At 42.2% G+C, this 26,775-nt stretch overlaps 1 protein-coding gene across 1 annotated transcript in view; it reads left to right on the top strand.

The window, feature by feature from the left end:
* Positions 1–26,775, top strand: part of SNAPC3 (small nuclear RNA activating complex polypeptide 3) — a 130,613-nt gene that overhangs the window by 89,549 nt on the left and 14,289 nt on the right. Inside the window, exons 6-8 of the mRNA XM_069238771.1 lie at positions 1,278–1,360; positions 3,916–4,080; positions 24,306–24,413. Of these exons, the coding sequence (XP_069094872.1) occupies positions 1,278–1,360; positions 3,916–4,080; positions 24,306–24,413 (356 nt within the window). The remainder of the gene's footprint in view (positions 1–1,277; positions 1,361–3,915; positions 4,081–24,305; positions 24,414–26,775) is intronic.

Below are 26,775 nucleotides of genomic sequence, written 5' to 3'. Positions count from 1 at the left end.
TGTTAGATTGTATCCTGTGTCCCAGAGTGGCATTTCTCTGTCTTGGATCTCCTTCATGAGTCTAAGTGCATGAAGTTGGGTGCCAGGTTGCTTGAGCGGCCTTTCAGAGACGTGTTTTTATTGCTGTTATCTCTCTGCAGCTTCCATGAACGTTTTGACCATCTTTTGTATAATCAATGCACAGTTTGGTCATCCTTGCTAAACAACAGTTTCAGCTTGACCATATCTGGGCTTCTCAACCTCTGTCTAGCAGTTCCAGTGCTTGGAAACCTCAGACATATGAAGGGATAGAGACTAAGACACACTGCAGTAATGCCAGTTGTCTTGAGCTACCTTCACATAAGTGGTCTATCATCCAATCTGTTTCTGTACGTGTCTTGACAGTGGATAGTTGAAGAACTGCCATTTTGAGGAAATCTGTTGGGCGCAGCGGGGGCAATGTGTCCACACACATGCGCATAGGTAGGCCTTTATTTTGTGTGCCTTGAAGTTGAAGGGTGCAGTCTGCTTATGAAGTGATGAAAGGTGCTTACTTTGCCTACAGTGTTATTACTGCATGTGACAGAATTCTGTTAAATTAGTTGATCTTGCTATGATCCATGGTAACCTACTATTCACAAGTTTGAGTATATCAACAGAATCTTTCAGAGGTTGCTAAATTCAGTGCAGTTAAATAGTGGCTAAGATCTAGCCACTGTAAAAAAATAAAAACATCAACCTCTTTTTATAGCATTGTGTGAACTGGAAATCTAGAAGACCTTTACTCATTTTTCCAGAGTACTTGTGTGCTGCTTAGCTGTTGAGAAGTGCTTGTACTCTTTCTTTCAAATGTAAGAAGTGCAGGCTCTCGGTACCTAACTGTACCTGCCCATTTAAATGATTGTATTAGAGTAACATAGTTACTACTCAAGTATCTGAAAAGTAACTTAAAATTACTTTTGCATATTTCATTCTGTTTAAATGTTAGCATCGAAGGACTTTCTTTTTTGTTCACTAGTGTTAATTGATTATTTTCCAAGCATTCTTCTAAAGCAGGTTATGAAAGATTTAGAAGAAGTTAGTAGTTGGCAAATTCCAATTTGTCTCATTACAGAAACTTACAGCAGAAGTGAAAACCCTAAATGCTTGACATTTGATTTTTAAGAGATATATTTGATTATAAGTCAGTCATTGTTGTCGATTATGGCAGTCAAATCTTCGGTGCACAAGAGTTGAGGATGAGCTCGACGTTCTTTGACATCCTATTGAATAATTATCTTGGTCTTCTTTTCTTCAAGGACCTGTTCAAATCGGCATTCTTTTATTTCAACGGCGTGTTCTACAACGACATGAGATACCCTGAATGCAGAGATTTAAGCAGGTAGTGTAATATTCTGTTTTCGGATATCCTATGTGGGTCGCACAGTGATCCTGAGTGTCTCTGCTAAGTGTAGCATTAAAAAAGCTGTAGTAACCTAGAGACTGAAGGATGGCTACAGATCAGCGCAGGTATACACCTGCAACCACTGTGTATTACCTAACGAGAGAGCTACTCCAATCAACTTCCTTGCTACCCTTCACACAGTGTCTACTGAAGGCTATGGTTGTCAGTATGATGACTGATAATCCATTGTGCCACAGGCAAGTATGAAAGTAAATGGATTGCAGGTTGTCGTCCCTCTTTCCGGATGGCTAGATAACTTCGACTCAATTCCTTCAAGTGATGTCAAAGAGGTGGTTACTGGCTGAAAGTGTAGAAATCCCAAAGTTGAAGTTTTCGTCTCTGAAGTTGAGTACCTTTTGGACAGATTTAGACTCCGGCAGCCAAACATTGCAACACAGAACCAAGAGTTCAAGCATATCAAGGGTGTGTCCCACAAGCTGCCAAATTTCTTCTTTATTTCTTCCTCATCATAGCATCTACAAAAGTGTGCAAATGGTCTGAAACCTTTTGCCAGGCCCAAACCTTCCTTTTTCGTACATATAATCCACCCCTTAGATAGGCCTCAAACAGCCCTTAGGGCGGGTTGCATTGTATTTAAAAAAGTTGGACATGTCCTTTTACGTTTTACAGGCTCTGGTAGTGAAAAACCTCTAAGTTTGTTTTTCACTATTGCAAGGATTATCTATCCCATAGGATTACATTAGGTTACCTTACGGGCAGGAAGCACACTGACATTTCTTGCTGACCTCAAAACGGAATATGAACTCCAGAACTCGCAGTTCTACAGGAACCTGTAGCTGCGTAGTCTTCTGGCGCCACTTTGTTATGGTTCTGAACGAATATAGGAGGCTTGGTAAACGGGGCATTTCCCAGCTGTACCAAGCTCTTATACTAAACACACCTGATCCTATGGCCCCACTGAGGGCCAGATGGCAGGAGGACAATGGCGACCTAGGTGATGATGATTGGAGGAAGGCATGCATAGCACTCGGAGTTGGCCATGAGTTGGCCATTTCAGCCTGACTGTGGTTGACCGAACTCAATTTTATCTACACAGGACATACCTTACACTACACAGCCCATGGACAATGGGGTACAGCGCATTAGGTGAGGTTAAGGAGTGGGGTACTTTCTTATATATGGTCTGGTCCGGCCCTTTGATTGAAAGATTCTGGCGCAGAGTTGAGGGTGCCCTTCAGGAGGTCCTGGGAGATCTGGCCAAGCTGCAGCCAAGGACACCCTCCTGGGGATACTGGAGAAGAAGGCGGGTTGCAGACACAGCCACATCTTTGTGGTTCTTGTCTGTATAATAGCAAAGAGACACATTGTGTGTAGGTGGCATTCTCGGAAGCCCCCTGCCTCCAAGTCAGTGGTAGAGGGGCAATGACTTCTGTGCCATGATGGAGTGACTTGTGTATGAAGCACGAAGGTGCCCACACCAATAAGAAAAGATCTGGTTCCTCTGCAGAGCTGGTCCAGGCCTGCCACTGACACCTATGCCACCGCAGGGGGGAGGGAGAAATTGCTTAACCATTGTCTTCTATCTTCCACTGAACAACTCTCAAAGTTATGACTGTTGTCATGTATCCATATCCCATGTACTTGTACTCTGTTTACTAATGCTCCTACTTGCAGAGTCTCAGCCCTCCTGCGTGTGGGTCTTCTGTTCTCAATGGTGTGGAATGTTTGTATTAAAGAAAACAATAACATTGGTTTAAAAAAACATAAATGCCTATTTTGGACCAGTCCTCAAAATATTTGTTGCCTCAAACATTCTTTGTGTGGCGCTCTGGCAGAAGAGCTGCAGCCTATTGTTTTAAACTGAATTGTTTTTTGAAATGTTTAAAGTTTGTGTTCCCTCGCACAATTCTGATTTATTTCCTTGAAAAATTGCTTTATTTTCCTATTAAAATCCTGTTGAGAATAGTAATCTCTATCTAATTGTGGTCATTCAGTTGATCTACATACTTCCTCTGTTAAAACAAGCGCACCATAGTTTTCTTTTTGGTGTCTGCCACCAGACCTTCTTGACCGACAACTCTCCCTGATCTTTACCATTTCTGCGAGTCCCGGTATGCATCCCCAAGCCCTACCACAAGACACTGAGTTCCTATCCCCCATCACAGTCACTGTGCTCGGCTCCTGGACAGAGGTTTCAATGCAGGGTGTCTGTTGGAATCACCCTATATTTTATGTTCTAACTAATCATTACCATGTAAGTTCTTCTTGGGAATTTATGATCCATACAATAATTACCATTCAGTTATTTAACTTGATAGCATAAATGAAACACTTAAAATTGTAGATGTTTTTCCTAAATGGATGTTATTGCTATCTGGACAAATACATGGTTGCAGATGGATGATTTTATAGTTGAGAAATGTGGAAATAAATTATATCAGTAAAGAGGCGTCCAGTAATGGTTCAAACAAAATGTTGTGGGATTTCTCAAAGCAATAAGAAATAACATTTGTTTTGTTCCTAACCTCCAGAACAGTAATCGAATGGTCTGAATCTCTTTATCGAGGCTATGGAAAATTCCAAACTGCAAGCATGGAGGACCACACATTTAACCACTTGAACATTAAAGTTGGCTTCCCATACCTGTACTGTCACCAAGGAGATTGTGAGCACCTTGTTCTTATCACAGATATAAGGTAAAGTAAAATCTTCAAGAAATACCAATATCAAGAAATACCAATATGCAGTTACTGCAATGGAGTGAAAAGCACTCTGCCGATTAATATAGGACAAAATAAATAATGTCCATACCTTTTCTCTTTTGAAAAAGATTGGACCATTTCAAGGCTGTCCTAGCGACCAGTCGTGGCTCGCAGCTCCTAAAAGGGGCAGGGCGGGTGCGGCACGATAGGAATGGGAAGGGGGGAACAGGGAGAGGTGGGAGCGGGGGATACATTAAATTATTAAAAAACTAAAAAACTTACCTTAACTTGCCGCTCCTCCATCTCTGCTGCTTTCTGCTGCAGGCACATGGTTGCCGGGCTGGAGACAGCCTACTGCGCATGTGTGTTAGGCTGGCCCAAGACAGCCGGCCAAATGCACGTGCTCTCTGAGGGAGAGTGCTAAGCACTTTCCCTTAGTGCACGTCACCCCCCAATACCCGCCCCTTTCAGAACGAAAGGATGATAAACAGTTTATCATCCTCTCGTTCTAAAAGGTTTGCTGCTTCTGCAGCTAGCGGGAGGGGCAATGCTCCTCTGCCCATATGGAGGAGCTGCCCCTGCAAGTGACATTAAATCCATTTATACTAAAACAGTTTCTGCTAGGTTGGGGAAGTTGGTCAAGTGTTCTCTAGGGTACACATAACTGTGAAAGAAATACAAAGGTTGCTATAGGTAAACTATAATTTTAAAAGTACTTAGATCGCAGCCGATTACATGCTGGTAGGACAAGATTTTTTTCATAGTTGTCGCACTTATTGTCATGATCCCCTATTTTCTGCAACAATATAGGAAACCATGGTTTATTTTTGTCACTTGTTTCAATACTACTAGAAAATATTAACTTGTATTGTTTGTAACCTTGTGTTTCAGTGCTATATTAAAATGTGAAAGTTGTCTTGGTCTATGAGGAAACTGCATTGAGTGCAGCTTATGGCCTAGCGGCTGTGCAAAGGAAGAGTGGAAGTACATCTAATATCTAAAGGCCAGTTATATTCCCTCCTCAGTCCCCTTTGCATTATTGGCTGAGCATGTTTAATGTGTCCACTGCCTTGTGGCAGAACCCACTGTACTCCTCCTCACTATACTTCCCCACTACACAATATATTTAATTTTCTGCTTGCTTCAGTGTTCTGGCTGTGCTGAGTTGTCTCTGACACGTTAGGTACTCATGGTATCTGGTTTGACCTTTCTCTAGCCTAAAATATTTACCTAGGTTTAATTCCCTTGGCTCATTGATTCATGCATGTAAGGCAACCTCTTTCCTAATAAGGACGTTGTTAGTGCTACAGCACAAACAAAGCAGCAGGGTACATAAATATGAACAAAGAGACTTTGCACCTTTTGAATCTCTCTACTGCATGATGCAGGATTTCTTTTGTTCTTGATAGTTTTTTAATACTACAGTGATTTCCTGTTGTAATTTGTTGTAATTTTTTTTTATTGTTTCTTGTTCCTTCAGAACGTTCCTTTTGAAGATCTCCGGGTCTTCACCGCAGCACTTCCCTTGTTACAGCACTTGACGTTTAAGGACCTTTGAGTCCTTGTAGCAATTGCCCATAATGAATTTCCCCTATATAATGGCCACAGTGTACATTCTTTTCTTGTAAACTCTGAACTCCATTTCCAGGTCAGGTGCCAACTTCTGAAATTATAGTCTTTGTTTCAGATTTAACGGGTAGTACCAGCCCATTGTTGTCTACACTAGGAATGTTTGTTAGCTCCTTGGTAATTAAAAGGTCTCATCTCATGTAATCTCGCTTCCCTAAGGTTTCTGGACACTTAAGTGATTGGTGCTCCGTGAACAGCAGACCACACACATTTTCCATATGCAATACTGAGAGTAAAGCTGAGATGCATTTTAAGTCTACCTATTTGACCTCAGGATGTGTGAGACCCTACCACCTTGAGCATTCCAAAAATGCCCCATGAATGTCATTACAGGTAGAGTCCTGTAAGTAATGAAGCCTAACACTATTATTGTGCATGTAAATAAAGAGTCTACTGATGCTGACCAGATGTTCTGTGAGCAAATTACATGCAGAAAATACCATTGGTATAGGGTCCTGGTATAGGGCATTCAGACACTTGAAACACCCCAAGGATACTTAGGATTTAAAATGAATTAAATAAAAAATGCACCAAGCATGGGAGTGGGTGGGATATCAAGTCTCTTCTTCTGTGACTCAGCTCTGATTAATTTTTTTGGAGCATCTTGACCACAAAATCAAATGAACGGTTTAGGTGCAAGAGTTCACTGCACTTGTAGCAAGATACGAAGTACAATTTCTCTGTTTGTCCTCTGCAACTATAATTAGAACCGTACGGAGTAAGAGGGAGATGAGAACTCCATAATCAGATTCCCTGTCGGTCCCTAATCCTTAGTTGTCTATGATAAGAAGTTTGTTTTGTCAGCATGGGGCCAATGTCTGTCCTCCCCTCCACCCCCGCCACCTCCCAAAGAGAACCAGCTTATGAAATTTTGAGTCAGTTGTTCTGGTTTTACTCCCTAGGAGTCTCCTACACCATTGTTGCATATGGTTTTCACAGTGATTGCAGTCATGAATTCCATGTCTGCCCTATTGTTGATGCTGCTGTTCCTGCTTTACTGGTCACACACCCTCAACAACTTGATGTATTTCCAGGGTGTTTTCACTCAAGGAGGCTGGAATGTTCTAGCTTCTTTGTCAGTGGGAACAGCCCTGTAGACTAGGGCCGCACCGTCTGGACAGAGACTGTCCAAGGCAGACAGCTTTTCAGCTTTGTGCACCACCACTGAGAGGAACTAATGTTGATGATTGTCTTCTTAGTCTCACTGCCACATTTGGGAAGCAAGATCAGTGGGTGGGCTGGGAGTCTGCAGGTGGCTGATCACATTCTTTCCCTAAGTAGTGTTTCCCTTTCATCGCTTTCTGGTATGCTCTGTAGAATGCTGACATCTGTGAGCAGTGTGATGTAGAGTTACAGCAGGTCCGGGTGTCATTCCACGACCCACAATTACCTAGACTGTTTGCCAGAAATAAGCAGCTTCATAGGCTGAGGCTGGCTGGGCCATTGCGTGCCATGACGGTTTTGTCCCAAAAACAGGGGGCACAGCATGCCTATAAAGGGAGCAGGTCCTCCAAAGTTAGAACTAATCAATGTAGAGAGGTAGGAGACAAGAGGAACTGGGTGGTACATAACCCACTTACCAGGGAACTAGCCAGAGCAATACAGGAGTGTCCTGATCAGTCCTTCTCTCTCTTACAGGAAGAAGGCCAGCCAGTGGTTAGATCCCCTATGAGGAGTGCCACTAATATTCTTATTGAGTGTCATTCCATAGATAAACAACCTACATCCTATTGGGAGATGGAGACTGAAAAGCCATACATAAGTATACACCATAAAGACTGAAACTGTACAAGAGTACCTACATGTGAATTTGAACATAATGTATCACATTATTTACAAAAAAAAAAGATTCAGTCACCCATTGAGAATTCTGAAACTTATCATTCCGATCATCATGAAACCCGCAAGCATACAACTACTCTTCTAGTTACATCTGATTCACAGTCTCCAATATCTAACCCCAACATATCCCCACTTAGAGGACTATTGCCTTACAAAGTGCTTTTGCATTTCAATTCATTGTATTGCAAGTCAGCAACACATGGAATGCGAATCCTTAAAATACAGGTATGGGTATTTGATCTTACCTGTGAGCGAAGATCTTGACCAATGTTGTCCATACTGATCCAGATTGTCCTAGTAGATGTTAGAACAAAAACCCTTCATCCTCTACTATAATATAAAACATTATGAATAAGATAAGCGATCCTGCTGATAAACACTGGTGTATTTTCCCACCTTTACCTTGTCCTGTGTAGAGTCTGATGGACCTAAAAAAGGGTAAAGTGCTGGCATCTTTCTCCCAAAGTCGGAAGTACAGTGATGCCCTGAGTAACAGATTTTATCCGAATGATGCACTGACATTAAGAGAAATAAACTCCTAAGATATTCTCCCCAAATGTTGTCTGTAAGTATGGTTGGACCTAAACCATGTTTAAGGAATGTCTTTCTCAATTAGTTCCTTTGATGTTCAAGCATTAAACTACAATGGTTGTAGGACCAGGAACCATCATATAATGCAGGGGTTGGTATCATTTTACTGTGAAAGTCAGACAGGAGGAGCATGATCAGTAAAGAGTTTCAAAGTTTGTACCAAAAAATAATACATAAGGCATCAGTGGGCCATTTGATGGCTGAACACTATTGTTCAGTCGTAGAATAATGTGGTCCTCTTGGGAACAGTTTGAACCTTAGAAAATAGAGTGGTGCCCTCACCTTGGATCATGGTGGGAGGTGACTGCCCCTACCACTATGCCTGGAGCATCTTTAAGTGGAAGGGTTTGGTAAAATCTTGTTATCATAGAACAGGGGCTGAGCAAGCAAATTGCTGTAGAGTGGTAAATGAGAACAAAGCACCTTCTCTTGGCGTAGGCAGAGTAAGTGGCACACAGTTTTGCAGGAGAGCTGTCTAAGATGGCAACATTCAGAACAAACATTTGCTTGTATTATATGGGTACTAAAAATTATCTCAAAGCCTTCTTGGCCCTTGGGAAGGTAAAGGAAGAGCTTACCTCAAATTATGATATTTCAGGTTTGATTGAGCTCTTTCCCGGACTCTGAAGCAAGGACCTGTCGTGTCCATTATTATGACACTTTTTTGAGACTGGCTTTAAGCGGGGTTGTTGTAAGGCCAGGAAAATGGCATGTAGTTGAGTCAGATACATATCCCAGTCAGGACTATAGACAATGTTATTGTCGAGGTAGGCATCAGACTAAAACTGGCAAGGACATAACACATGATACATCAGTCTTTGAAAAATTGGCTGAGGCTCAGAAACTGTAGAAAAGGCTGTTTTCTCTTGGTCTGTTTTGAGGTCTAGGGTGGTGTAATACTGGGCATTGTCTAATTATGTGATCAGCACCTTGACTAGTGGCATTGAGTATGCGAAGAATTGGGCGATGAAGTTTACTTGACTAAAATGTATACAGAGACAAATACTATAGTCTAGTTTAGCAACCAGAAAAATTGTTTGAGTTGATACCCTTCCTGAAGCATGTTTTCTATCACTTTCTCTAGGGATTATCTCCTGGCCTCTGGCATGCAATAGTCTTAAACATGTGACACTACCTAGAGTTTTTAGTATGTGACGTTGCAGTGAATAATTGAGGCCAGCTGCTTCCACAAATCAAATTGGGAAAGTAGTGATAAGGGTTTGGATGTTTTTCTCCTCGTCTTTGAATAAGTCAGAAATCTAGGATAACTCAAAACAGGGAGAGGAAGGCGATGTGGAGCAGAAAGTTTTAGACAACCTTGCCTCACTAAAAACTCACAAACGCAAAAAAAAGAGACCATCACCAGCCTGGAATTTGGAGAAATTAAGGGGTTTGAAGTTGGCAAAGTAAAAACTTAAAAATATCCTGGGGAAAGTTCTGTAACAGTTCTCATAAAACAGCAGGAAATCCACATTGAGACATTACCTTAAACAATTGAAATTAGTGCATTGCAAGTATCTTAAATATTTTCTCTTATTTCTGTAAGTCTTCTCACCAACTGGTTGACATAAATAATTTAGCTCAGCCCGGATCTTATTGGAAAGCTATCCACCCTACATTTCACCTCCTCACTTCTCTACCAGATCATTTGATTGAGAAGATCAAGAGGACAAACCTAATTTTGAGGGCACAACAATGGGAAAAAAATTGCAGTTTCATGTTTTGCTTTTGTCACCCTAAGTGGGAAGGGTATGTCCAGACATTGGTCTGGGGCTCACTGCACCACTGGATTTATGCTAGCCTAGCTGATGAGGGGTGATACCCCGAAACCGGTCCCAGGATGCTTTTTTCCAGTCCAGGGAGGACCTGGATTGGCATTTTGGGCTGGACTGTACCCACTGACAGCAGGGTCAGCACTGATTTGCATATGGTTGGGTCCAAACTGGGGTGGTGTGGTGGGCAAAAAAAGATGGATTAAATCTAGGTCTTTGTGACTGGGGGTGAATGTTTGCATTGTTTAGCATTCCGTTCATCATCTGTTCTGCTTTTGTCGCCCTAGGAGGGAAGTGTATGCGCAGATGTGGGTCCCGTGCTTACTTTGCCACTGGATTCAAGCTAGACTGGATGATATGGGGTGATACCCCGAAACTGGTTCCAGGATGCTTGTTTCTGGTCCAGGGAGGACCTGGCTTGGCAGTTTGGGCTGGACTGTTCCTATTGGGAGTAGGGTCAGGACTGGTATGCATATGGCTAGGTCCAAACTGGGGTGGCATGGTGGGCAAAAAAACAATGGATTAACCCCAGATCTTTGTGACTGGGGTGAATGTTTTCATTGTTCAGCAATCTGTCCTTCATCTGTTCTTTTTGCTTTTGGTTCACTTAGGTAGATCATATGTCCCCAGTGGTGCATCTCTAATCGAGTTCCAGCCCCCCGACTTGCAACACGTACACCGACTTGCACTCTCAATCCACTTAGGATCACCATTATCCTTACTATTTTCTATATGGCTATTAAATCTCTAGCCACTGTTCTTGGATCACTATGTGAATTATCTCTTGAAATACTCCTGTCCTCTCTTCCTGGTAACATGCTTCGGTTCATCCCTTACTAAAGAAGCCTTAAGCAGATCCCAAGGTAATTACTCACTACTGCCCAAGCTCACTTCTCTCTCTTTCAGCCCAGTTGCTGGAGAAAGTTAAAAAATCAGTGTTTGCAATATCTGGAAGCTAATTCACTCCTGGGGCCCATTTCATTTGGGATTTCAGACATCTCACAGAATGGAGACTTCCTGGTTGTCTGCCATTGATTACAGGATGACAATAGGTCAGATTACAGGATGACAATAGGTCAGTGAGGAATAGTAATTCTCATACCCCTTGATATATCTGCAGCTTTTGACATGTTGCACGTTGTTCTGTAACTCCTACATGATACAGAAATCTTTCTCAATCCACTAACATAGTTGCAGAATATCCTTGCGGATAGGAAACAATCCATACATTTGTCTCAACATTGTTCATCCTCTGTAGCATTGTCTTGTTGTGTACCTGCTGGATCCTCCCCGAGTCCAATCTTGTTCAACATCTGTTGACTCCCTTAGCTGAAATTGTAAGATCTCATTGCTTCAATGTGTTATGTTATGCAGACAATGCTCACATATTTGTGTCCGTCATATAGAATTTGACAGAGATTCAACCCAGAGTTCACCCCTGCATAGTGGATGATGCCAGATGGATTTCCTCAAAATGCCTTAAACTAAAAGTGGGTAAGATGGAAGTAGTTAAATTTGGCAACTCCTTTGAGGCCTGTTATGGTGGCTGAAAATTCTGGGAGATAGGCTCATTGCCTCTGAATCTGTTACAAATCTTAGGGGTTAACTAAACCAGGATTTAACTATGTCCTCACAGATCTTTCAGGTAGCAGCAACTGACGTTGACACCTAGAAAATGGTGAGGAAACCCTTTATATGACTCACTCAGAACATCAGCAAAACCATAATCCAAGCATTAATAATCACTTGTTTGGATTGTTTGTGGCCATTCCTGTCTACCTTACAAAACATCTGCAGATAGTTCTGAGCTCTGCAGACATCTCAGAGCACCTAAACAAATTGTTTTGACTCCATGAAAGCAACCAACAGCAAGACTCGTTCACAAAGCCTTATGTAAAACTTGCACTACCTATCATATAAACATTCTCACTTTTTATCAACCCACTAAGCACTTTGCTCGGTTCATCTTTTCCAACTTCCCTGCATCACTCTTTTACATTTCAGGTAGTCGTTTGCTGGAACAAGCTTCCTACACAGTTGTGCCAAATAAATTGCTGCCCTTAACAAAGCAGCTCAAAGCCTGGCTGATTTTATAATACCATTTAAATATTCACTCTTCTTTGAAGTACCGTATTTTCTACACTTATTTTAGCATACTGTCCTTTGTAGTGCCAGGACACTCTTCCTAGATAACATTGTGTTAATTAAGTGAACTAACAGTAATAATAGTGTAATATAAGGGAAGAACAACATCAGAAGGAGAGCAACACTGTATCGACAAATTAGAATGTATGAACTTCACTCCTGTATCCTGAGTTCTAGCCATCTCTTTAAGAGATTGACATAGACAGTTTGTTTGTACTTCCCTTTTTTCCATAAGGGTCTTCCTCTTGTAACAAGAGTGGCTTTCTTTACCACTGTATGAAGGCACTTTGCCTATGGCCAAATATTTTGTTTTCAGAAGTGAGTAGTAACAGTACCTTTTGTTGATGCAAAAATCCCCTTGTCATAGCAGCTCCTTTTTTGTGTTTTCCCTCTTTTGTTCCTGACATATTTTGTTGTTTTGTTTAACTGGCTGACATTCTGTATTCATTTTTCTTAGGAGTTGTTGAACGTACTCTACTATGGGGTGTTTTCTTCTTGTTGTTCCTCCCATTGCCATATCCAACAGGATTTGAGTCTTTCAAACAAAAGCTCAAATAGGGAAAACCTTGTTCAACTTTGGGAATTACATCAAACGGCAAACCGCACTAAAGGTATCATCGCAACCCAGTTTTCCCCCTATCTCCCTCTAGTGTTTTCTTAAGCAAGATCTTAATGATGCAGTTGAAGTGATCTACCAACATACCTGTCTGAGGGTGAAAAGCTGCAGCCCTAATCTGCTGCATGTCTAATATCTTGTATATGTGGACCATCATCTTGGACATAAAAGGAATGCCTTGATCAGTAAGGATTTCTTTTGGGAATCCCACCACCAAGAAAATGTCTATACTAACCAACCTTAACTATTGTGAAACGTGGGGTGTTTCTGAGTGGAACAATCTCTTGGTATCTAGTTTTGCAAACCACTAAAATCAGAATCTGTCTATATCCCTTGGTGAATGGAGGTAGAGGGCTTACTATGTCCCCCTGGGGGACACTGATGAGATGGAGTTGTTGGAGGGCAGCCTTGAGATCAGTCAAAGTATTGTATAATAAACACTCAGGGAAGTCTTGATAATATTTATGGATATGAGTATTTATGTACAAAATCCAGGTCAGAAGAATTTGTAATTTAGGTACTCTCACTTCCTAAGTGACAACCAGTGGGTTGGGTATAGACAGCCATAACACAAACAACCTAAATTGTTCTAGAACCAGCTACTGTCCTTTTCCTGTGCAATTGCCTATCCTCTACCACAGTCCTTTATTTTTTTCAAAAGTATCCTTGAGGGATTAGGATTGTCAACCTAGTGCAAAACATATGGCAAATTAGCTTCCTTTTCTTATGCAGTTCTAAAGTTTACTGGGTGTTCTGTCCTCATTGTCTCCAATAACTTCCCAGCTAATACGTCTTTCTCTAGCTGTTTCTCTTCTTTCTGGTCTCTTGTGTCTCTTGCGTCTTTGAAGGTTCCATGTTACTGCCCTCTTGGCAAAAAGGCAGACACCTCTTGTAGCCATTGGTCATCTAGGGGGTTGGCTCATGTGTTCACATAACCATGGGCCAGATGTACCAAAGGATTTTACCCATTCTGTGTCTATGGAAAAAGGCTTTTGTACATATGGCCCCAAGTGAGCAGTTTGGTTTATTTGTACTCACAAGTAAATCGTCAGGCAAAGCGGGCACTACTCCAGTCCTCATTATGTACATATCTTACTTTATTTATATCTTTAAATTGGCAGTGAGATAATATTTACAATCACTGTAAACACAGGTGATCAATACCCTTATCCTTGAATTCACAGCAGAGGATGGATTATGTAGTGTAGTGGCATCAGGTATCTAAGAGTGCCTCCACATCATAGATTCTTGAGTGGGTGTTTAAAGGTTTGACCTTCACTGCCCACATACCAGATAGCCTTTCAGGCATACCCCATTTCCACTGGGTCTGCTTCGATTCTTCAGGGACCTGCTGTAGCAGTGTGTCCCCGCTCTCTACCGCTGTAGCACTAGGGTCCTTGGGATACTTGAGGAAAAACATTAGAGCAGGGGAGCCTCAGGGTTTCTGTACCATGATTTTGTCAGGTGTCCTTCGGGTGACTCTATTTCTTCAGTGTTACGACCAATGCAGGACATGATGGTTGTGTGAGTCAAAAGCTCACTGGTATGCAATAGCACGCTCTACCTAATCAGACAAAAGTGATTTGAATTATCATATCACCCAGTTCTGGGTGTTCATGGGCAAGGAGTTCAGTCACAAGATCCATTATGGAGAAGAACATCTCAGGCTGCAGCTACTTTGATAACTCAGTCTTGTTTGTGGCATTAGATGGTTCTCCACAGGTATCCATTCTCGTTCCTGAACCAGGTCTTGTAAGTCTCTTCATCAGGGGCAAGTTTCTCTAAGATCGCCCTTTTGATGTCGGCAGAAGGGAGTCATCCTGCCTAGTCTATTCCCCTGCTGTTTGAGGGGCAGTGTACTGACCCCATGTCCCCCCCCCCCAGTCCAAGCCTCATTCATTGCAACTCTTTAAAAATTTGTGAAGAAGTGATCATGATCCCACAGAGTATTTTCCCGATACAGAGGGTGGTACTTAAGGGTGAACCATAGACGTAGCATTCAGATCAGTGAGGTATGGGGTGGCCATGTCCTGCATTTGTTGAATGGTGATACCTGTGCAGCTTAACACTTAATAGCATCCTGGAATATCTTTATTTCCTGTTGTGCAAGTTCCATCTGGCGTTTAAATCTCAGTTGAAGGTATCCCTGGGTTACAGCTTCTTGTGGTCAATAGTGATAGTTAATATGAGTTGATCCATATTACGGATGTTCTTTTGGAGTCCTCAAGAGCCAACTTCTGACACCATCTGAAGGCATACAGAATGGACTCTTCGGGTCTTCACAGACAGGTTCCAAGTTGGAGAATGGTCAGAGATATGGAAGCCAATTAGAAAAAGGTAACAAGATTAGGGTGGTATTGTCATAACCAAACCCTTCACCAGTCACCACGTGGCATCTCTTTTGACTAACAATGATTCCCTAGATTCGTCTTCAGGACATTGATACGTGTGTTGGAGAGGTTGTTTAATTATAGTTTGGAATAGAAAAAGATAAGAATAGCTTGACAACACCTGCTCCTTAACACTTAACTTAGGATAAGGTCTGCAGTAACAAAGACATTTTATTTGGTTTCTGCTGAGACTTGAGCCCTGGTGGTGTTGCTTCTGGGATTCAGTGACTCATGGTCTCAAAGCTTCAGTCTTTTGGGTTCCTTCGGTAAACGCCGCTGTCTTATTAACTGGTTTCCTGGATAACTTTGCCCTTCCTCTCCTGGGTACTGGCCCATCTTCAAATGTTTAAGAATGCTTGATTGCTGGCCTCATCCCATTCAGTCAAACTTTAACACTCTGCCAAGAGGGGGTAGTGATGTGATAAGGTTAATGGACAGCACCCTGTAGTCAAGACCCCATCACTGTGCCCCACAACATTTATGTTCATGCTGGATAGTATAGATGCAGAGGCTATGACTGTTGGTCATCTCAAGTTGTAATGCAGTCCTTCTTAGGTATAGTAGCTTTTTGTTAATTAAAAAAATCCCTCTAAAATCCTTCAGTTGACTTTGTATATTGGTGTTTCTTCTAGATTGTCTGCAAACCACTAAAATCTAAGTTACAAAACACTCAGACTCTCTTACCATTTTAGTCAAATATTGACTGGTTTTTAACTGTGAACAGGTGAACCTGTTCGCTGATGTATGTGTGGCCCCATTTTGTGCATCTAGGACTAGTTCTCTGTACTGCAGTGGCCCATTTCTACCTGACATGGTGTTGACCCTGATAAGATGCCAGGTGACCTTGACAGAAGGTAGGGTGGGTCTTGCTGGTTTGGTATGAGTTCGCCAAATAGCTTTTTTTTTTTTATTCCCCATTCCATTGCCATACTCTCACCTCATATCCTTGACCCAGGGAGAATGTTTCCTCTCTGGAAAAATGAATACACTGACTTCTAGGAATCCTTTTTGGGATTCCTACATGTAGGCTACTTTCTTCAGTCTTGCAGCCTTTCAGTAGTCATTCTGCAGAATAAATGGAAGCGAGGAGGGTGGGCTTCTCCAGACTAGGGACCAATCCAGAATGGCCACATCACTGCAAGGGCATGTCGGGCCTTCCTCAGATCAATCAGGTCTTTTTAAGGTCCAGCCAGGAAGTAGTTGGGCTACCTGTCCCTTACGTAAGGCCATCACTTCTACACTAGGGCAGGTTGCAGGAGATACTCACCAACTTTATTCCACTCCATTATTTCCCTCAGGGTAGGAAGTATTACAGGAGAGAACCTGGCACCTGGACACTAGGAACTCAGAGTAGGGGTGAGTGAGGACTCTATTAAATATCAAATATCAAAGAATATCCTGTACACAAATATTGAGCTATTTGATTAACAGAAGAGTATGATATTGTCCCAATTAACCTATAAAATAATAAAGGTTTTTAGTTAGAATTTGACAAAAAAACCTCTTTCCTGAACAGATTAGACTGTATGTGTGGATATTGTTATGACTGGGAATAAATCTAGCACACTGACTCCTACGTGGTTTCTGGCACAACATAAAGTGTTGTTACCTACAGGGGCCTTCCTTGTAATCCCTAGTTCTGAGAGTTCTTGCATTGGGTATTTGGTTGTGCAACATGGATGATGTGTTCAGTCCATTGGTTCCTCTGGAGTTCAGGCAGAAGATTTCCTGCAAGCTCAGAGAAGAGTTTCTTCTCAGTTGGTGCCTGTCCTTCAAATGTGGAGAGATTCTGCTTTACAAAATTTGCAATCCACAGTTTATCTTCTATTGTGTATTTATATTTATCCATTTGATGTCGTGCACAAATGCTGGAAACTGTCTGGCTTGAAGACGCTAGATATTTAACATCTCAGGCATAAAACGCCAGCAAAGAAATAAAACAGTTTTTGGAAATACCATAATGTCTTAAGGTTAAGCAGCCATAAAACTGATGTTGCCTAACCTTTACGTTTTGGACAAAGTGGACATATGATCAAGTGAATAAGGGAGAAGATTCCACAGCTTAGCATCAGCCGTACTACCTCATCAACTCTCTGGATTCCATTCTTGGAAATACCATAAAATTCTAGGGCACAGTAGTCTGTGATGACAAATTCATATTAAATGTTCCTATCAGTTGTCTTTTTTCTCCCAGTGAACAGATACTGTGTGTGTAATTGCTCATGCCATGGGTAATATATCTTGTTCTTCCTCAGGATGTCAGCCTTAGGGTAAAACGACAACATGTGCTGATTCACATGGATAGCCCAATTCTAATCTTAGACATCAAGAGAATGCTATTGAGCCTTGACGATGTGGATTTGGAGACAGTTAAATCAATGTCATGCTTGCGGATAATGCCAAGGGATATCATGTGAGAATTCCAGTGACTGGTCATAAAGCAATCTGCCTTCTAAACATGGAGCTGTTGCAATCACATGTTTTAATCCGGCATGTCAGTGTTCCCTCTATGACACTGATTCAAGCTGAGAAATAGATGGCCTTTTATATATACTGCCTGTGCCCCATTTTGGTACACTGAAGGTCAAGCCTCATCTTGTTATCCCACATTTGAGTGCTGTGTATTCTGTTTTTCAAACACTCCAACGACATAACTGAAGCCTGTAACTGCATTTAGGTTATCATGTTGGTCAACAACAGCATTGTTTAGAAGGACATTTTAATTCTACGAGCAGTATAGAGTAAATAACAATATTAAAACCTTAAATTAACACTTTACCTATTAGAATTATCTTAAAGATATCACATTAATATTTGAAAAAATAATTCTCTTCACCGACTAAATTCTACGCTTGTACTTACTGGCCCCTTTATGCAGATTTTGGAGTTGCTGTTTTTCCCCAAACATCTTAAATTCGTTGTTGCTTAGTTTCTCCTCAGAAACTGTGCCACCCTTTAAAAGGGCATTAATAAATTCATTCTGTGTAAGCCATAAGAGGAGCTGAATTGAAAGATGTGATCTATATGCTTGCTCACCTCTTCTCTTCTCTTCACTTTCTTTACATCAGCATCACATTTCCCTTCATCATGGCCACCATAGGAAGTTGCACACCTATTGAGTACAACCACCAGGAATTTTGGGGATATCTTGTCTGGATACTCTTCAAAGCCAAATTTCTCTTTTGCTTCAAAATAAGGTTGTCCAGAATGTAGGCTTTCACCTTAACTAGTGTTGTAGAGCCATTTTAATGTCGTCTGTGGGCATGTTATTTTAGCAACTAGGCCTGCTGCTTTAGCCCTCTAGCCTAGTAACGTTTTATTGTATTTCATTTTATTCTTTTAGAATCAGCCACATTTGCGATGGTGTTTTTTTTTCTTTATCTTGTTGTCCTTTCGCTTAGGAAAGCATTACATTTCTTAGCTTGACAATCTTTCACTATGTGCTTTCCTCAAGACTGCCTTGAAATAGGATTGTCGACACAAGTGGTACACTGCGTATCTGACATTCACAGAAACACACATATTTCGTGCCATTTTATCTAAGATGCAGCTGATTTATTTAATCTTATTGAACCATTTCCTGCCTCTGTTTGTCTTTGCATGTGTGAGACTAATGTAACTGAGCGAAAAGGATGAGATCTGATCCACCACAATTTCCCTGAGAAGTTACAATGTCATGTGCCCGATTGCCACAAATCGTCCCTGCTCTAGGGCAGAGATGAGGCTCTGCTAGCTGGTTGGAAACGGATTAGGCCGACAGTTGTCACATGGTGTGGGATTGGACTCAGTTCCTCCACAATTCAGGTGATGCTGCGGCCCAAATCCAGCAGCCCCATTAGTACAATGGTTGCCAACGGGATGCTAGGGCATGCACATGGTTGCATGCCTTAGCCATTTCTTTTTGTTCTCTGTAGTATGGCCTGCCAATTTCGGTTCACTCTTGCTTGAGTACCACACAGACAAACTTTGCAGAACCTGCTTTAATTTTGCCCAACCCCTGTTCCTCTGTTTTATGGAGTCTATTCACATCGTACATCACTGTCTATAATGAGAGGCCTTGTGTTCGGCATTACTATTGCACAGAACGTCTTAGAGACTTAAGGGGGTTCCCCTTAAGCAAGTAATTGTACCCTGGGCCAACCCATTCCTACATACAAGATGCTTCTTAAAGGTATCTTATCTGGTTCTTCTAACCAATGGCCCCAGCCTGATCCCCAGATTTCTGTCCCAAGTTGCTTTGCACCCAGTTTACTCTGGAGTACGAAGAGGTCCTCTCTCACTATCTAACCTGCATAGTCCAGGCAAAATATCTTAGGGATTTAAGGGGGGCTCCCCTTAAGCAAGTAATCATACCCAGGGTCTACCGATTCACACCTTAAAGATGTTTTTGAAAGGTATTTTATCTTGTTCTGCTAAACGATGGCCCCAACCCGATCCCCAGATTTCTGTTGCAAATTGCTATGCACCCATTGTTTTACTCTGGAGTACAAAGAGGTCCACTTTCACCATCTAATCTACATTCTCCATCTACTGTCTGCTTCAAAGCTTTCCAAGTGCCTTTAGCTGCAAATACAATCCCTAGCTGGCCCATAGGAGATTTTCTGTAGTTCCTGTTCCAAACTAGGGTTGGGTGTCAGGGTAAAATTTGTCCCTTACCGTATGTTTAGATGTAGCAGGCTTTATCCCCAAATGCTTTTGTTCTGCTGTAATGCCATAGAAGGACTATGCAATGCTCATGCAGGTATGGACATTGGTGTGGCTTCATCCGCTACAAGCATTGGCAATGCCAGTAGTGCTAGCTTATGAAGGGAAGTGTCTTGTGTGCCATAGATCAGTTTAAGCACTTAAGTCATCATACCCATGTTTGCACGCATGCATTCATCCAAACACTGACTCATTCCTGCGTTCACCCTCTGACACAAGCGCAATAATTCACATGAATACTCAAGAAGATATGTAAGACAATTTAGAAGAATACAAGTAAAAATAAGAAAAGTATCCTTGAGACAGAAAAAAACGTGTGCTTGCGCTGCTGTGAAAGTACATTGCCTTCAGATATTTCCAGTGATTACAAGGGGGTGCCAGCAAAAGCCGTGGTAATGTGAAAACTATAAAGCAAATATATTTAACACTTTATCCTCTCAGATACCCTAATCTTTCACTGCACTCATAGTCCCCATTAAGTATACATAAGAATTTTACTCTCCAACAGTATCTTAGCTTTAGCATCTATTTCTCCTCAAAATATCAAATTTAAGCTATCAGTGAACAGTTTAATATAGGGCAATTCATTTTAACTGCTCATTCATAACAATTCAAACAACATTTGTATAATCAATCCTTGGCAGTGTTGCCTAACCCTTTCACTGCTAGGCCTTTTCTCCCTAAAATGCTAAGCCCTTTTTTGGCTAATTGGGGTTGTTCACACTTAGGCCTCCTTAACGTTTGTTCCACATAAGATATCCACACCAAACTTTCAGCCTTTTCTTCCAGCATTCTGGTGATTCTAAAGGTTCTCAGGGGTTTTAGATACCCCTGGTGGGGACTGAGAAAATATGCAGAATACAACTAAAGTTTGTGCGGGGGAGGGGCGGTTGGGAAGAATAGGAAAAAGTGCTCCACAAAAATGTGACAGTTTTTCTGCAAAAAATTCCATTAACTAATGTTTTACTGTGCTCAAGTCATTATCTTCTCGGCTTTCAAGAACATGCAGAGCTGAATCAGAAAACCTGTTTTGTACCACAGTTTTGGCATTTTTCAAAGAAGTAGACCAATTTTCCTAATTTTTATGCTTTCAGCCTTCTTCCAGTATGTGGTGGAATCCGGGTAAAACCCTTGGGTGATCCCTGAAAGCTATAGACATTTCAAAAGTAGACAAAATTGTGGGTTCACCAAGGTGTCATTTCTGTAGAGCTCTCAAGGTTTTAACAAAGAAACTCACTTGAAATAAAAAGATTGAAATTAGTAGGAAAAAAAGTTGATTTGTAACAACGTTTTCATGTATAACTTCTTGTCACAATGGATGGCTGATTTACAAAAGCAATATACCATTATGTTTACTAGACCCTTATGGATGCAGAGATGTGTAGTGTTTGTAGGTTTTTCAAGAACCCGAGGTAGCTAGAGCCAATATCTGAACTGCATCTTACAATGGTTTTTCATTCTGCACCGAGTACAAAGCAATTCATATGTAAAATATAGAGTGAAAATTGGGTATCAAGTGAGAGTATGTATTTCTGAAATAGACATTGGATATGGAGTTTAGAAGCAGTGGTTATTTGTACATCTTTGAATTTGTGTGTACCCATACCAGGAGGTGATTCAGAGGGCAGTAATCCACAAAGTTCCTTCCACCCAGGGTTCAACCACTTGTCCCGATAAAAATGCTACTCCACATGTGTGGCTGACTGTAGTGCCCGCGACAAGTACATATCAAACCAAGGTCAACGGGAGTCTCATGGAACAACTCTCATTGACCCTGGTTTGATTTGTGCCTTTTGGGGGTATGAGGCCCAGCCACACAAGTGGGGTAGCATTTTTATCGTGAAAGTGGGAGAACGCTGCGTAGTAGGAATTTTGTGGTTCCCTGAGATTTCCAGACATTTTAGTCACAGAATTGCAAGAAAAACGTGTGATTTTAGTCAAAGTTTGAGATTTGCACACAAGGCACACCACCCTGGACTTTCCCGGGTGTCTAGTTTTCAGAAATGTCTTGGTTTGGTAGGTTTCCCCGTGTGGCCCCCAAGCCTGGATCCAAACACAGGAACTGCCCTAATTGCCGATTTCTCCACATTGTGTTAAGGGACATATTTGTATTACAGACTCTAGGCCCGGCAACACAAGTGGGGTAATTTTTTTATCGGGACACGTGGGGGATGTCAGAGTGGTAGGCATTTTGTGGATTCCTGTGGTTTCCAGAAGTTTATGTCACTGAAATGCAAGTTTAGTTTCAGGAAGACTGATGCACCTATTCTGGGGTGGGAGCATGGCGCGATGCATTTCTGTGCCCTGTAGGAAGATTTTGGGTAAACTCCCTCAACCAGCCTAGGGAAATGGCAGGGACAGAAGGCAGAAAGAATGATGCACCTATTCTGGCGTGGGAGGAAGCTGTGATTCCTGTGTGACCCGCCCCTTTCATCTTTTTTTTTTTTTTTTGCCCTGCATCAACAGTCTTTCTGCCCCCTGGGGTGGATGAAGGGTGTTTACTTAAAATCTTATTCCGGGTTACAGAAAGGCCACGAGACACCAGGAGACAAGTATTCCCAAAAATAAACGCAAAGAGGATGGGGCAGCTCACCTCGTCATCATGCCTTGCCCTGACCCCAGAAAAGGTGGATTGAGGGGGGTTTACCCCAAATTTTCCTTCAGGGGACAGAAAGACCACTAGACATCAGGGGAAATATAATCCTAAAAATAAAAAGGGGTATGGCAGCTCAGCCATCTTGCCCCGAGTCCACAGAGGGCACAACAGTTTTTCGGACCCTCTGGGACAGATTGTTAGTGAACACCCTCAAACCCCTTCTTTATATGGTATGGAAAAAACTCTGGTGGCTAGTGGACTTTCTGGGGGTTACTTTAGAGGGTGGGGTCTAGATCCAATGTCTGGGTGGGCCGCCGCCTCCACCAATTCATGCCCCTATTAAAAATCCTTGGGGTATAGTGGGCTTTCTGCCCCCCCCAGGGGAGATTGGAGGTAGCAACTGCCAGTCTCTATCCCCAAGAGGGGCAGAAAGACTTTCGGGCCTGAGGGGCACTAGCCCATTGCAACGGTGCCGCTCCACCCCCTAGTGGTCCAGTGGGGTACATGTTGGAGGAAAACACCTCAAATCTGCCCCCAACGGAGGGCAGAAAGACTCCTGGGGGTAATCTTAGAAGGGTGGGGGCTAGGCCCGATGCCTGGGTAGGCTGCCCCCACCCATTTATGTCCCTACTACAAATCCTTGGTGTCTAGTGAGCCTTCTCCACCCCCCTGCTCATCCCAGGGAGGGGAGGGCCAGAAAATCGTTTTGCCTGAGACAGGCGTCCAAGCACCAAAGCAGTGAAAGTGAAATGAGCTGCTCAGCTCATACCATCGCCACCACACTTTTGGTCCTGCAAGAATGGTGCCAGCATGACTAACGGCTCCCTCTTTTATTTGTTACAGTTGCTATCATACTGTGCTGCTTGCTTGTGTTGTGGACATACCATGGTTCTATATACATTAGTGAGCTTTATCTCATCGTTTTATAGGCTGCTTGATCAGTCACTATAATTGTGAGTTCTCGCTTAGCTAGTTTGACAACATTCCTCAACACTAAATCTGGTTGAACTCCTTGTTCCCGCAATAAAGCTCTTGTGTTTCATTTAAACTTACAGATCACATTCAAGGACTTTTTTGCCTGATCTTATTTATATGACTGTGAGTTTCAGGCAGAAGAGCCATTGGATTATGGTCACAGTCTATTTGTGCACATGCTTCCTTGCTTCCTTGTTGGCTTTGTAAAGGGATCTAAAAATGTCTGCCAAAACTTCCCCTTACATTTGTACAATTTAAAGACATCTTGTTTGATTCATAAAGTGTTTTTTCAATCTTGAAATAAATATCCTGGGTTACAAACAGGTTTAAAGATTTGAAATTACCACAGATTCGCTAACTGGAAATACAAAGACAGCACCTTCTGCTTTCCAGTAAAAATGTTCTGTGTTAACAGACGAGTGCGATACTGCAGTCTGTCTTCTGTTTGTGCCTTCACCAGGCATCAACATGTGCACTCTAGGATTCATGGCTTGTACGCAGTTGGCCAGAGCTGTTAGTCAAACTCTTAGAGAAGAGCTCGCCTGGGGTCAGCCATGCATTGCCCTTGTGGGTACTGTTGGGTTTCTTCTCTTGTCCAGCAGCTCTCAGGCCCTAGTTGGGGAGGGAGGGCTGCCTAAAATGCCCACTCCACTGTTGTTCGGCCGAGCAGCCAGAAGGACAGTGATGATATAGGTACAAAAGCTCCACATGTTGCATATCCCTAAAGAGTCAATGCTTAGATTCTACTTAATGTGTACATCTGCCTTCTGACCTCTACAGCCATTTCAACACTCATGTGCCGCAAGAACAAGACGGGGGGGGTTTCAAATTTTATTGTAACTTTCACCCTCTAAAACATGACCTAATATCGTCTTTCCAGTACATATCTTGTAGTTGGTTTGTTAGTGAATCTTAGGAGCAAACAAAAGTAATGTCCTTGGTTCTTTTCTTCTTGCAAGGCTTATTCATAAGGATGACTGCCTGGACCGGAACATGTATCCCTTGGTCACCAAGAAACCCTGGATATTGACCAGAAAATGCTTTGTTTGCAAGATGTACATAGCCAGGTATTTCCACTTTATATGGAGTTTAAACCCAGTTGTTTTGAATGGTTGTACCCTGTTAATTAGATTTATTTACCCTAACCCCTTAACCTTATAACAACAAACCGTTAGCCCTGCATTCTTAACTGTTTTACCCTCAACCATAACCCTGTAACTAAACCAATGTCCCTTAACCATATACCTATAGTCCTAAAACCTTAATCCCTGTACCTCATTACACTATCTCCCAAATGCTTAACCCTACCCCTAACTCTAAACAAATCCTTAACCTAGACCGTTAACCCCAACTTGTTATCCCTTTCTCATAACCTCTACATCATACTCCCTTAACCCTATAACCCAACCCCTTAACCGTATACCCTATACCCTAAAGCCATGACGCTTAAATCCATTTCATTAAGCTATTTTACCTGTGTCCTAATCCTTAACTCTGTAGCTTTAACGTCTTAGCCCTAATCATTGTACCCTATAGGTTTAACCTCATTGCTTAACCCCTTAAAATGTACTTTTTAACAGTGTACCCTTAACCTGTCAACCAGAACTTCATACCGCTGTACTCTATACCTTATATGCAAACCTCTTAACCCTATACCCTTAATCCCTAACCCATGTTCTAGATCTCTGTACCCTTAACCTTTAACTCTTTAATGTATACATTTAACCCTGAACCCAACCCCTAACCTTTAATACTCTTATTGAAACACCTAACTTTATGCCCTTCACCCCTTTCACATGGCCCTTCAGTATATTTTGGGCACAGGCACTTTGGGAAGTGTTAATTGGGATGTTTTATCTTTGGAAGTCATTTTCATTATGAAAAGCCTCCCATCAATTATATTGACAAGTTCATATATGCATTTAGATGTTTAAGGATTTTTAAAACTGTTTCATAAAAAGGAAACATGCCCCTATGAAGATTGCTATGTTTATTGATGATCAGTGGTTGGGACCTGTTTATATAGCACAATTCGGAAACAATATGAGTTACCATTGCCTCTAGGAAATGTTTGCTGCAGCAGTTACTGATAGCAAACAGTGCTGTACTATATTGTGTAGTATACCTCTCTCTTTTTTCAAGATATGTTTCCTTTGTTTCTTTTTTAAGGATCAATTTTTTTTTATTAAGAGAGTCACAAAGCAAGTAGGAGGGTACACAGCTATAAGCCTACAACCCCGAGGCGCCAGCAGCGTATTGTCACTAAGGAGGAAGGTGTACACGGCTGATGTTTAAGACCCTGGGGTGGGCTACATCGTTAAGTCAAGCAAACAATGTGAACGATAGAAACCCCAAAAACGAACCCCCTCCTCCTATTCCTTCTGAAAGTATGTGGAACTAGTGGGCATTGTAGTCAGTCTTGTTTAAGGTGAACTGGGGACAGCAGCGGTATTTCAGATGGACGGTGAGGGGAGATGGGCTGTTGGGGAATCTGGAGCAGGTAGCAAGCATAGGAGTTTCAAGTAAGTGGGGAAGGTCATTCTGATTGATACAACTACCTGTGGACTCCTCACCTTATGAATTCTCCCAGTGCGCCAGCATTAGACAGAAACTTTCTTCCCAGCTCTTCACGTTGACGAGGACGTCACAATTGCACGGCTCCACACGTGACTCCGTCTGACATCATTGTGACAATAAGAGGTCCTCGCCGGCGTGCTGACGTCAGTTCCCTTTTTTCCATGCCTTCGACGCTAACGTTTTTTTCCTAGCTCTTGAACAGCTACTGTTTCGAAGATGTCTTATTGTACTTGTTACAATGTCTCTGCCTAAGAAATCAGGTTTTAAAACTTGTCGTGAGTGCGGGGTAGTATGTCAGTCACAGACCCTCATGAAGACTGTTTGTAGTGTCTGAGTTCAGACAACAACTTGGAAGGGTGCGTGTCTTGCCAAAGGATGAATCCAAAGGTGTTAAAAGAAAGAGAGGCTAAGCTTTTCTTAGCAAAAGCGAAGAGAGGACACAAGAGTCATCGGAGGTCCAAGACAAGGGACTCTTCATCTCATAAGTCGTCGAGATCACAAAAGCAGCAGCGCCGGCATGATTCTCGACACCGTTCTTCTAGAGATCATTCTCGATCTCGGTCTTCTTCGAGACTACGACGTGGGAGGTCAGTCCGACTGTTACTCCCCAACCTCAGAGTCCTCAAGCTTCTCAGGTGCCATCACTGATAGAGGTGGTTGAGTCCCCGGTGAGTCCTCCGACTCACTTTTTACTTGTGTTGGATCCTGGGGATCCCAGATTTTTATCCCAACATCCGACTCCTGAGAGCTTGGTGGTCAAGGCTTCTTGTTCTGCTCGTTCTGCACCTGGCTTCCTGTTACTCCATCAGACAGGGAGCCCAAGAAAATGGAACAAGCAGCCAAGAAGACTTT

Source organism: Pleurodeles waltl, chromosome 1_2 (assembly GCF_031143425.1).
Source record: "Pleurodeles waltl isolate 20211129_DDA chromosome 1_2, aPleWal1.hap1.20221129, whole genome shotgun sequence".
Taxonomy (NCBI): Eukaryota; Metazoa; Chordata; class Amphibia; order Caudata; family Salamandridae; genus Pleurodeles; species Pleurodeles waltl.
This window is presented reverse-complemented; position numbering and strand designations above follow the sequence as displayed.